The sequence below is a fragment of the Pecten maximus genome, chromosome 5 (assembly GCF_902652985.1).
Source record: "Pecten maximus chromosome 5, xPecMax1.1, whole genome shotgun sequence".
Classification (NCBI taxonomy): Eukaryota; Metazoa; Mollusca; class Bivalvia; order Pectinida; family Pectinidae; genus Pecten; species Pecten maximus.
This window is the reverse complement of record NC_047019.1, coordinates 1,551,604-1,565,685: the sequence shown is the minus strand read 5'-3', so window position 1 is coordinate 1,565,685 and position 14,082 is coordinate 1,551,604. Positions and strand designations below refer to the sequence as shown.

Genomic DNA, 14,082 nt, shown 5'->3' with positions numbered 1-14,082 from the left:
GAGGGTTACTGGGTGTTAGGAGGGTTACTGGGTATTGAGAGGGTTACTGGGTGTTAGGAGGGTTACTGGGTATTGAGAGGGTTACTGGGTATTAAGAGGGTTACTGGATATTGAGAGGGTTACTGGGTGTTAGAAGGGTTACTGGGTGTTAGAAGGGTTACTGTGTATTGAGAGGGTTACTGTGTATTGAGAGGGTTACTGGGTATTAAGACGGTTACTGGGTGTTAGGAGGGTAACTGGATGTTAAGAGGGTTACTGGATGTTAGGAGGGTTACCCGGTATTAAGAGGGTTACTGGGTGTTAGGAGGGTTACTATGTATTGAGGGTTACTGGGTGTTAGGAGGGTTACTATGTATTGAGGGTTACTGGGTGTTAGGAGGGTAACTGGGTATTGAGAGGGTTACTGGGTATTAAGACGGTTACTGGGTGTTAGGAGGGTAACTGGGTGTTAGAAGGGTTACTGGATGTTAGGAGGGTTACCTGGTATTAATAGGGTTACTGGGTGTTAGAAGGGTTACTGGGTGTTAGAAGGGTTACTGGGTGTTAGGAGGGTTACTATGTATTGAGAGGGTTACTGGGTATTAAGAGGGTTACTGTGTGTTAGGAGGGTTACTGGGTATTAAGAGGGTTACTGTGTATTAGGAGGGTTACTGGGTATTAAGAGGGTTATTAGGTGTTAGGATGGTTACCTTGCTGCTGTTGGATCCTCAGTGTCGATATCCCATACATAAATCCTGCCGACCTGGTTACCAAGGGCGATCACCTGTACAAATACATAATGTTGATAACCTCCTTATTGTCTAACTTATAGATTATAAAGGACATCATGATTAAGGTGCCAAGGTATAAAGTTATGGCTACAGTTCTTAAGTAGTTACAGCAGTTCTGAAGGTTTCAGGCTTATATTCCCATTTGCTCTGAATTGTCAATACAATATAACCTTACCAAATAAAATTAAAAGTTATTATATCATAATTCTCACATTGATATGAAGAACATGTCCATGGCGCTGTCACTAAATGATGTCATCTTAGATTTTAGGACTTTTAGTTTGTGAGAAATTCATTGAATGTTAAAAACATCACCCCTGTGACCTTGAATATGGGTAAAGGTCACTTCTTTTCACAAACTTTGTGGAGCTCCTATTGGCCATGTTGTTCTCCCGGTCAGATTAAATGGGTACAACTAGGGACCAAGGGGAACCTACACATGAAGCTTGAGAAATATTTCTCCAATTATTTTCAAGAAATAGTGATAACAATGATTGTTTACAGACGGACAGCGGACAGACAACTGACCACGGATTCAGGGCAATTTGTAGAGTCCACCTTCTGACGATGTTAGGGTAATAACATGCATCAATACTGACTCAGTTTGGTACTTTAGGATTGAGGATATAGCACACTGCCTAGTTATATGAGGAGGTACATTAATAATAAATCTAAAATTTTATAATTAATTACATTCCTCCACCAAAACCATACGGATTTGAATTGGGTTATAGTGACTCTTTAAGTGAATAGTAAAATCCAGTTATGGTATACACTTTACAGTTAGGATATATATATATATATATGAAGGTCACTGTGTACAAAGATTTGATAGGGAATTATTTAATATTATTGTGTACAACTTCATTAACTTAGGAGTGCTCATAATTTAACACAGAATTGTTTCCCTATTGATAAGATGTCATATTAAAATTCTATTGAACAATGATTAAAGCTAATGAGACTTTGGGGACAGGATGGAGGAACTTGATCCAGCTGACTTAATGAGCTCCGTGGTAATTAATGCTGGAGCAGACAGTCCTGTACTATGTGGGGTTTATCTGACCAGCCTCTGGTCAATCTTAATTGGTTAATCACTTTATCAGCATGTAAATTTATGCTGTGTTGTCACATAATGCTGTACAAGGCTACAGAAGGGTGGACACACTTGTAAGTGGTGGGATAGATGTAAACAGGTGTTAAATATCCAGGATTAAACCCCTCACACCTTCACCAGACCCTCTCCTAAATATACACAATTATACATTATAATGATATGGGCTTCAATTTGGAATTAATTACTGGATAAAGATAATCAAGTGAAGGCCCAGTACGTATTAAATCAGACTACACCCCTTTCACCAAATGTTCATATTGTCAGACAATTGTGCGGCTTTGCTGTGTGGTCAATCTAAGAGAAACACACGTTTAGAAATTTGACAATTCAGGAACAACCAGAGAAAGGAGAATTTCTGGAGAAGTGTTCAGGGTGTTACAATAACAGCCTCCATTTGAGTGTGGGACAGAAAACAATGGGAGGTAAGGACTTCTGTACATGGACAGTAATACTCATGTTACTGATGACTCATACAGCAAATGGAAACACATGTCATCCCGGCTGTGTCTGTACCAACAATTTCACCATGGCAACCTGTAGAGAACTTCAGGTGTTAAATGTGAAAAGTCTACCTCCACACACAAAAGATCTCGGCATCATTAAAAGTAACGTGGGGCCTGTGTTCAACTATTCCCTCTCATCTTTAGTAGAGTTAGAGGTGATAGATTTGTCGTGGAACAAACTCACAGAAATTTCTGGAGATGTGCTCCGCCATCTTGGACGTGTCAAAAGATTGAGTTTCCGTGGAAACAGACTCCATCGCCTTTTGGATGATGTTTTCATACATACAATTAACTTACAATATTTGGATCTCAGTCACAATAGTTTTTCAGTTATGCCTGATGTAGCGTTCCGATTTTTACAAAACTTGAAAGTTCTGAACATGAGCTTCAATCATCTGACAAGCCCTGTTTTAGGACTTCGCTTCCAAGTAATGACAAATATGGAACTACTGGATTTTACTGGAAACAATTTCTATACGATTCCTGACAAGACATTTGAAATGACACAAAACTGGAATGATGCTATACAAAAAACATTGAATTTTTCTTTTTGTGGCATACGTCATATTGAAGAAGGTGTATTTAACGATTTGAGGAAAATACGGACACTTTTACTCACAGGAAATTATCATTTAACTTCGGAAAACTTGACTGCGTCTTTCAACTCATCTGATTTTTCAAGTTTGGTGACACTGGATTTATCTAGGATGAACTTAACAGATGTTGGGAGCATCCTTGTAACACTTCAAACGTCTCCACTAGCAGAACTTTTCCTTTCTCATAACAACCTTGTTAGCCTTCCTCAGGCCTTACTGGACTACCACGCAAACCTACAGGTACTTCAGGCTCATCATAATAAAATCACAGAAATCAGAACATCCCTGACCCAGATATTGACCCTGACTCATCTTGATCTGTCCGACAACGTGATAGCTAGTGTAGACTCAACATTTGGTGAAAACCTTGTCAATTTACAAACTTTAATTTTATCCAACAACAGAATCGGTGATGGTCTGATTGTAGTTACAAATATGGCTTCTCTCAAACACCTGGATCTTAGTAACAATCAAATCTCACACTTCAGCATTCCTGATTCTCTGACAAACTTGCAAAATCTGTTTATCGCAGGAAACAGTATATCGGAGTTAAACCAAATGATGGGACTCAGCAGTTTATTGAAGTTTGACCTCAGTCGTAATCAACTATCTGAATTGAAAGCGTTTCTTTTTCCTGATTCATCAAACATACAGACAGCAAATTTTAGTGGGAATGTTATATCTAAAGTTAACCATCAGACGTTCCGACGAAACACACCCATCGTCATAGATATATCATTTAATAAGCTTCAACAAATCTCTAATTTGGGATGGGAAGAGGCGGAAGAGGTTCACCTCCAGGCAAATCTGATATCTGAAATGGACAGAAATACGTTTTACGGGTTATACGGAGTGAAGTTTTTGGATTTCAGCCATAACATGCTGACAGGCTTCGATGCCGATGGTTTTGTGTATTTGATGAATGTAACTGAGCTCAATATGAGTAATAATCATCTCATGGATTCAAACTCTTTACAGATTGCTTTGTCAGCTATGTCCAAACTCAAAAAGCTTGATATCAGTCACAATAATTACACTGCGTTCCCACCGGACATGCTTAAGAAAAACAAACTTCTTCAAAGTTTGAAAGTGAACGATAACAAGGTGCTGACGTTTCAACCCGAACTCTTCAATCGTTTGGTCCATCTGAAGGAAATTGACTTGGCCAACAACATTTTCCGCTGTGATTGTGCATTACTGGATTTCCGAGACTGGTTGAGAAAAACAAAGATTTCAGTAATACATCGTGTAAATACAAGTTACTTGTGTGGAGGGCCGCCTGATAGAAAAGGTAGTTGGGTTGTTAATTATGAAGTCGGGAAGTTTGAATGTCAGCTAACATTACTCTACATCATCGTCTTTTCCTCCGTAGGTACTGTGTTAATGCTTGTGATCGTTATAGGGATTCTCGTCTTCAAGGGTTACTACAACTGGCGTAAAAAACTCGGACACAGTCAACGTGATTACACAATCGAATACGAATCAGTGAACGGAAATCTACCAGTTATGGATGTAAATGGACTGACCAGACATCACAAGCCAAAGCCGTATATGAACGGAGGTCATCTATCAAAGCAAATATCACGAGATAGTTTAGATATTGAGGTAGAAAACTTGATGAGGAGAAGACAGAAGAAAAACAGAGTGTTCAATGGTAATATAGGAATACCACTCGTTGGATTAGCTAAGGAGAAGAAAGAAAAGACAAAAACGAAAAAAGCAGTGAGAAATTCCAAACAGGACACAAACAAAAAGAAAAAAACAGCCAAAGGAAAGAAAGGAAAAACGGACAAATACAAGTCTAAAGGCCGGTCGGACAGAGATTTACTAAAGGAAATGAAGTTCAATTACATGAAGCGAGATGCTGCCCAGAGGTATGCTGAGAGAATGAGTCGTTACTATGATGGCAGGAATGATCTCATGATCAGTCGAATGGTGCCATATTTTTATGATAGACATGGCATCCGACGATCCACAGCAAACATGTTTACAAGGAGTCGTCGTCCTGAAATTCATGGTCACAGTGACATCATTAGGATACCGCGCCCCGTCCCCCGCCCACGATATTCCCAAAGTGTCCCAGACATGCATGGCTACGTCAATTCAATACCGCGCAGTAAATACCCTCTAACCCCTGAAGTCCATGTTCTTCGTCGCCATGACAACAGGCATCTCAACTCTCTGGACTTAGCTTCCTCCAGACGGAGATACAAATCTCTAGGAAATCTTCAACCTGTGACACATATCCAAGGTCAAGGTCGATCCCACCATCAGAGTGAAACAGACTTGTACCGTAACCAGAACAACATGTTTTTACCTGCTCGCTATGACAATATCAAATATAACACTATTAGTGCAAGGCCGAGGTCATCTAGAGGACAATTTGGTAGTAGGTCTGAATGGATATAGTAATTTTTTTAGACTTTGACAATTACACTCATGTACATATTTCTTCAATTAGTGCTGGATATATCGTGCAGTGCTTAGAGCATGGTTTTAAACTTTCATGGTTTTGTGGTTATAAGCAACACACATGGAGGATTTTATTTCATACAGACAATCTTAGTGAAAACTGTGTCAGGAGTTTTTATGGAATAAACCTAACACAACAGGTATTTGTATCAAACCAGTCTGTGAAGACAAATTTACTCACTCCACAAAACTGAAGGATTCAGACTAGACTGTTGTCTGTCAGTATTTGGTGTAGATTTGTACACAGACAATATCAACTACAGATAGCAGTAAATGTTATGTAATATGTACCCCAGTATATCACTGACTTTCAGAGATACTTAATTTCCTTTGTTTTGTAGCCAAACACAGACTGCTTCCCGAGCTATAATTGTGATAAGGGATAAAGCAGGAATATTTTTCATATTAAAATATCTCGCTATCTCAATTTTCCAAATAGGGCGGGCAAAGTCTGCTGGAAAACCCTTTAAGTGTTCATGCTTCATTCTTTATAAAATTATTGTTTATATCATCAAATACTTCTATATAGGGACGGCATTCTAATGAACTTTTTCTGTGAAGACATTCTAATGAACTTTTTCTGTGAAGTGTATATAAGTACATTATTATGAGCCAGTTAGTGGTCACTAATTAATAATTATTATGTATTTAGATCAGACTAATATTACATTTAATCTGATTATTATCATATACTCATCTTCTTTTTGAAGAAAAATATTATAATAGTAAGTTCTTATAATAGTTGGGATAATACCCATATACACTGTATATACCAGGTCAGACCTACAAAATAATACCCACGTACCAGGTCAGACCTACAAAATAATACCCACATACACCGGGACAGACCTACAAAATAATACCCACGTACCAGGTCAGACCTACAAAATAATACCCACGTACCAGGTCAGACCTACAAAATAATACCCATATATACCAGGTCAGACCTACAAAATAATACCCACGTACCAGGACAGACCTACAAAATAATACCCACGTACCAGGTCAGACCTACAAAATAATACCCATATATACCAGGGCAGACCTACAAAATAATACCCACGTACACCAGGACAGACCTACAAAATAATACCCACGTACCAGGACAGACCTACAAAATAACACCCACGTACCAGGACAGACCTACAAAATAATACCCACATACAACAGGACAAACCTACACAATAATACCCACATACACCAGGGCAGGCCTACAAAATAATACCCACGTACCAGGACAGACCTACAAAATAATACCCACGTACACCAGGGCAGACCTACAAAATAATACCCACGTACCAGGTCAGACCTACAAAATAATACCCACATACCAGGTCAGACCTACAAAATAACAACCACGTACCAGGTCAGACCTACAAAATAATACCCACATACACCAGGACAGACCTACAAAATAATACCCACGTACCAGGTCAGACCTATAAAATAATACCCATGTACCAGGTCAGACCTACAAAATAATACCCATATATACCAGGGCAGGCCTACAAAATAATACCCACGTACCAGGACAGACCTACAAATAATACCCACGTACACCAGGGCAGGCCTACAAAATAATACCCACGTACCAGGGCAGGCCTACAAAATAATACCTACATACACCAGGACAGACCTACAAAATAATACCCACGTACCAGGTCAGACCTACACAATAATACCCACGTACACCAGGGCAGACCTACAAAATAATACCCACGTACACCAGGACAGACCTACAAAATAATACCCACGTACCAGGTCAGACCTACAAAATAATACCCACTTACACCAGGGCAGACCTACAAAATAATACCCACGTACACCGGGGCAGACCTACAAAATAATACCCATATATACCAGGACAGACCTACAAAATAATACCCACGTACCAGGGCAGACCTACAAAATAATACCCACGTACACCAGGGCAGACCTACAAAATAATACTGTATACCTGGTAATTTTCGCCCCCGTTTAATTTTCGCCATTTTCGCCCTTTGAAGATCGGGCGAATTTAAGATGAAGGCGAAAATTTCAAGCTGAATTGAAGGATTAACCATAGTACATAGGCCAAGTGTAGTCGGATCACAAACATACCCTCTTACTTTTCAACTGTAAGATCATGTACTAGGCTTAGCATTTTCAATTAAAAAACGATACATACTAAGTTATCTTAAAAATTCAGTCATACTTTTAAAATTATGTAGTCCGGTCATAATAAAAATGAAATACAGAGTGGCATCAAATTCCTGCCATGGAAAAGACTATTTTTATGAGTTCACCGTCGCTTAATTGTGGCTTCCATTCATGTACATGTATGTACATGTGAACAAGAGAAAACACTGGTCAGTCATTAGTCACGGTGCAGTGAACATACAATTAATCGTGTATGCTTAAAATCACCCATGTATACCCGATACTACTTGAATCAGCTGGGACTAAAAGAAAATCTGAGCACAGGTAAACATTCTTTGTTACACACCTGATTACATTTCACATCTCATCCTGCATGAGATGTGAAATGTAAGACAATTGGGGAACTCTATAAGTCCCGAGTCGTCCGAGTGCAACTGTATTGAGAATTCCGAACGGAATTTTCTGATTTTACAAACGAGGAAAAGGATATTTCTTGAAAACCATTTAGGGCGAATTTAAAACGGGGCGAATATGTTTTGAGTTGCTCAAGGGCGAAAATAACCTGGGGCGGAAATTACCAGGTATACAGTACTCACGTATACCAGGGCAGGCCTACAAAATAATACCCACGTACACCGGGGCAGACCTACAAAATAATACCCACGTACCAGGTCAGACCTACAAAATAATACCCACATACACCAGGACAGACCTACAAAATAATACACACCTACTAGGGCAGACCTACAAAATAATACCCAGGCACAGGGCAGGCCTACAAAATAATACCCTCGCACAGGGCAGACCTACAAAATGTACCATTACAAATGTACAATACAAAAATAAAATATAACGTAGTTGTAACTTGGAGGCCAGTGTGTATTATATATGTGATCAATGATTGACGGCAAATATATATTACTTAATGCGTAATGAATAAATATCTAATATGTGAACAAAATCCTACAGACTTTCGTCTTATCATTTAATGTCATAATTTGGCTACATTATCAAAATCAAAACTCTAAATCTCTCATAACAAAGAAAATTTTCCCATGTTGATATTGTTTACATGTTGATATTGTTTACATGTTGATATTTTTCCCATGTTGATATTTTTCACATTTTGGTTTAGTACTAAATGTGAATTCGTGTATACAAACGGTAGCTTTATATGACATACAGAATACAGGACCCCCAAACAGTCCTCAATCCATTTTTATAACAAAACCAACCCATTACATATTTTATTAGGTCCACCAGTGCTATCTTGACAGCCAGCTTCAGTTCTAAATAAAGGCCTGGTATCACTAAATTTATATCTTGGTTTGTGAGCTAGAGTGTACCACACCCTTCATTAGTCGACAAGTTAACAAATATACCGAGTAATCTTTATCATCGAAGGATATATCTACAGAAACAAGAGGCCCATGGGGCATGTATCTACAGAAAATATACCGCATAATCAGCATCATCCAAGGATATGTCTACAGAAACAAGAGGCCCATGGGGCATGTATCGCTCACCTGGTTGGATTTGACCAAAAGTCAAATTCAATGTTCATTTCATTAATAGATTTATTTGTCAATCTCAAGCCATGCTATGCCCCCCCCCCCCCCCCCCCCCCCCCCCCCTTAGGAGTCAGAATCGACGTTTATACAAAATCTGTTCCCCTTCCCCCCAAGGATCTTTCTGACCAAATTTGGCCAAAATCCATTCAGTATTTTATGACTTGTAGCAATTCAAAGCAAAAGTTGGCGGACGACAGACGACGGATGCCGGACAAACGATGGATGCCACGCCATGGCATAAGCTTACTGGACCATTGGTCCAGGCGAGTGAAAAACCCTCTCACTTTATATACAGTGTATTCCCCTTAATTGGGTTGCCTATTTGCGGGGGCTTTTTACCCGATTAACCGACTTATGCAATAAGCCGAAATGCACGTCGCCATCTTGGATTTGGTCCGTAATGGTTGTCAGACTTGGGTCGATTTTAGATGAAAATATTTGCGTTTATTATTGTTAATAAACGGTGTTTTTGTTTGTGCTTTTACTGATGTCAAATTGTCAGATTACTATTACTAACTGTATAAAAATACAATAAAATAAAACCTTACAACTTGTTTCTTATTCGTGACACGGTACACAATAAAAGTAGCACCTCAAATCGGGGCTATACATCCCTGTTTCATCCACGTGTTCCTAATTTGACATACGATCTAAGGACTCCCCGACAATTACAGCTAAAATCATTTATGTTTATCATAGACGCATTCTTTTTTTCGCTTTGAAGTTTTTAATATTCCATATTTTTTTCAATTGCCAAAGCACAGAGATCTGAGAAACTTGAGTTATTTGGGTCGTTTCCTTTTGTATAAATACGACCTTGACACTGGCAGTTACTGATAAAACAACACGAAATCCAATTTGGTGTTTTTATTAACCAGTTCTGAGTAGGAATTATAAGCTAACGTCGGGCGTCTGTCCTTTTATCTGCTCGCTTCTGTTTTTTTAATAGCTCACCTGTGTACCGGTGTCGTCACATTTCCCCGTGGCGAACCCCTCACTTTTAATTCGCGACAGTTAGCAGTGATATCAATCGGTCTGTAGCAATGTCAGACCCAGGTCAAAACCTATTGTTTTGGTTTCTGTTTCGAAGATTTTACATCCCAGAAGTAAAAGTTTAATTGTTTAGTAGCTTAATTATGCTTTTAAACCCCCATTACGTTGGCCTGCTGCTGACTCTAAACATAACATTTAATATTTTACCCACAATGCTTATCGATTTCTGTTTGGGGAAAAACCCCACGAGGCAGAACAACAACACAGTTCCCTAAACATGACAAAAATCCAACATAACATTATCGTTTAAGGTAATATTTTACCGTTTTTTGACATTATTACCATCTTAATTACCCTATTTGTCGATAAATGTTTAAAACTTAAAGGTATACGTGATGACTTTTGTGAAAATAGGAGTTTTTCTATTTTTTTGGGGGGTCAGATTATCGTAGTCCACTAACCGAAAAATACGACTTTTCCAACTCAATTAAACGGTTTTTAAAAACATAAATCAAGAGAAAATGGTTTTGGTTTTTGAATTTTTACCCCAATAAACGAAATACCCTATTAAGCGTTACCCGATTAACTGGAATGTACTGTATTAGTTAATTAATCTTTTTGTTTTTAGTGCAGGACCTGGTACTCATGTCACCATGTAACACTGTCAACACTCCCCTTACATCTAACATGACATTTCCAAATGTCACCATGTACTGCTGTCAACACTACCCTTACATCTAACATGACATTTCCAAATGTCACCATGTAACACTGTCAACACTCCCCTTACATCTAACGTGACATTTCCAAATGTCACCATGTAACACTGTCAACACTCCCCTTACATCTAACATGACATTTCCAAATGTCACCATGTAACACTGTCAACACTCCCCTTACATCTAACATGACATTTCTAAATGTCACCATGTAACACTGTCAACACTCCCCTTACATCTAACGTGACATTTCCAAATGTCACCATGTAACACTGTCAACACTCCCCTTACATCTAACATGACATTTCCAAATGTCACCATGTAACACTGTCAACACTACCCTTACATCTAACATGACATTTCTAAATGTCACCATGTAACACTGCCAACACTCCCCTTACATCTAACATGACATTTCCAAATGTTTAAGTCAGAACACTCATTAATTCCCAATTTTTACATCAGTTATTGAACCCCTCTGCCTTTGGGAGGAATACAATAAGATAAACAAGATTCAGGTCATGTTGTCAAAGGATGCTGCTGACACAAGTTTGATCAAAATCCCTTATCCACACAGACTTCAAAGAAACTCCTTGAATGAGGCCACATCCCTCCAAACCCTGAGGAGCATGTCTTTTGAACTATTTATATGAAATTATTCTCTTTCACCCAAGGATGCTTTATACCAAATGTGGATCAAATCTTTTGATTCCTTGGGACAGAAGAATATAACCATGGTTACAGGACCAGGTGTCTCCTTTGATTGTTTAAACAAAGATACCAACACAAACCACTGTTAAATATTTACCTTTTGCCAGTAGTCGATACCAAATCTCATGTACCAGATGTCACAGTCGCGATAGTCAAAACGGTGAACAACTGTCACTTTATTTTCTTTTGGTTTCAGCGTAGTGTCCGTATCATTGAGTTGTCCTGGCTTCCAGCAGATAATACAATTCTCACACGACTGTAAATATACAAAGTAACAATTCTCATACGACTGTAAATATACAAAGTAACAATTCTCACACGACTAACAATTCTCACAGGACTGTAAATATACAAAGTAACAATTCTCACATGACTAAATATACAAAGTAACAATTCTCACAAGACTGTAAATATACAAAGTAACAATTCTCACATGACTAACAATTCTCACAGGACTGTAAATATACAAAGTAACAATTCTCACACGACTAACAATTCTCACACGACTGTAAATATACAAAGTAACAATACTCACACGACAGTAAATATACAAAGTAACAATTCTCACACGACTGTAAATATACAAAGTAACAATTCTCACACAACTGTAAATATACAAAGTAACAATTCTCACACGACTGTAAATATACAAAGTAACAATTCTCACACGACTGTAAATATACAAAGTAACAATTCTCACACGACTGTAAATATACAAAGTAACAATTCTCACACGACTAAATATACAAAGTAACAATTCTCACAGGACTGTCAATATACAAAGTAACAAATCTCACATGACTAAATATACAAAGTAACAATTCTCACAGGACTGTAAATATACAAAGTAACAATTCTCACAGGACTGTAAATATACAAAGTAACAATTCTCACACGACTAAATATACAAAGTAACAATTCTCACAGGACTGTCAATATACAAAGTAACAAATCTCACATGACTAAATATACAAATTAACAATTCTCACAGGACTGTAAATATACAAAGTAACAATTCTCACACGACTGTAAATATACAAAGTAACAATTCTCACAGGACTGTAAATATACAAAGTAACAATTCTCACACGACTAACAATTCTCACAGGACTGTAAATATACAAAGTAACAATTCTCACAGGACTGTAAATATACAAAGTAACAATTCTCACACGACTGTAAATATACAAAGTAACAATTCTCACATGACTGTAAATATACAAAGTAACAATTCTCACACGACTAAATATACAAAGTAACAATTCTCACACGACTGTAAATATACAAAGTGACAATTCTCACATGACTGTAACTATACAAAGTAACAATTCTCACATGACTGTAACTATACAAAGTAGCAATTCTCACACGACTAAATATACAAAGTAACAATTCTCACACAAATGTCAATACGAAAGTATGTAGTGTACTGTATATGTATATAACTTAAACAATCATATCATTATGTCTTTGCAAGAACAGGTTTAGGAACTTGCCCAAAAATTCAATTTGGTTGGTTTATTTTGTTTAACATATCCTATTAACAGCCAGGGACATTTAAGGATGTGCCAGGTTTGGAGATGGAGGAAAGCCGGAGTACCCGGGGAAAAACCACCGGCCTACAGTCAGTACCTGGCAACTGCCCCACGTCGGTTTCGAACTCGCAACCCAGTGGTGGAGGGCAAGTGATAAAGTGTCGGGACACCTTAACGTTAACTACTCGGCCACCGTGGCTCATCCAAAAATTCAATAAAACTAAAAGAACGAAACCAACTTGTGTGTTAATGGATTGATGTTAGCACCCTGACACATGAATGTGTAAATATTGATGCAAAAAACAAAAAAATGTTTTCAATTTTTTAGCAGTAGTTATATTTCAGGGATTTTCAGATTGGAAGCGTTCAACTTGATCATAATTTCGTTAACGACAGTTACTGTACATTGTTATCTATGACTAGTATAGAAGCGGCATTTATCCATCGCACCGCTAATCTTTTAAAATTTTGTTATGCGCTAAAATTAGATTGCATCAAAACAAGGATGTTTACAAATTTTGTAAAATCAGTATTTAAAGTAAAGTAATACAACAGACTCTCTTTTATGACTTTATAATACAGACGTGCAATACATGTGTGATTTGTTCTGTTATTAAGTCCCGAGACGATACACGTGTGATTTGTTCTGTTATTAAGTCCCGAGACGATACACGTGTGATTTGTTCTGTTATTAAGTCCAGAGATGATACACGTGTGATTTGTTCTGTTATTAAGCCCCGAGACGATACACGTGTGATTTGTTCTGTTATAAAGTCCCGAGACGATACACGTGTGATTTGTTCTGTTATTAAGTCCCGAGACGATACACGTGTGATTTGTTCTGTTATAAAGTCCTGAGACGATACACGTGTGATTTGTTCTGTTATAAAGTCCTGAGACGATACACGTGTGATTTGTTCTGTTATAAAGTCCTGAGACGATACACGTGTGATTTG

At 37.9% G+C, this 14,082-nt stretch overlaps 2 protein-coding genes across 2 annotated transcripts in view; one reads left to right on the top strand and one right to left on the bottom strand.

The window, feature by feature from the left end:
- The window catches only part of LOC117326805 (polycomb protein EED-like), a 31,883-nt gene that overhangs the window by 2,355 nt on the left and 15,446 nt on the right, over positions 1-14,082 (bottom strand). Inside the window, exons 10-11 of the mRNA XM_033883530.1 lie at positions 11,689-11,847; positions 690-763 (exon numbers count right to left, since the gene is read on the bottom strand). Coding sequence (XP_033739421.1) covers positions 690-763; positions 11,689-11,847 — 233 coding nt within the window. The remainder of the gene's footprint in view (positions 1-689; positions 764-11,688; positions 11,848-14,082) is intronic.
- Positions 799-5,601, top strand: LOC117326804 (toll-like receptor 4). The gene has a single exon (XM_033883529.1). It carries the CDS (start codon positions 2,303-2,305, stop codon positions 5,393-5,395), a length of 3,093 nt encoding a protein of 1,030 aa, XP_033739420.1. The 5' UTR covers positions 799-2,302; the 3' UTR covers positions 5,396-5,601.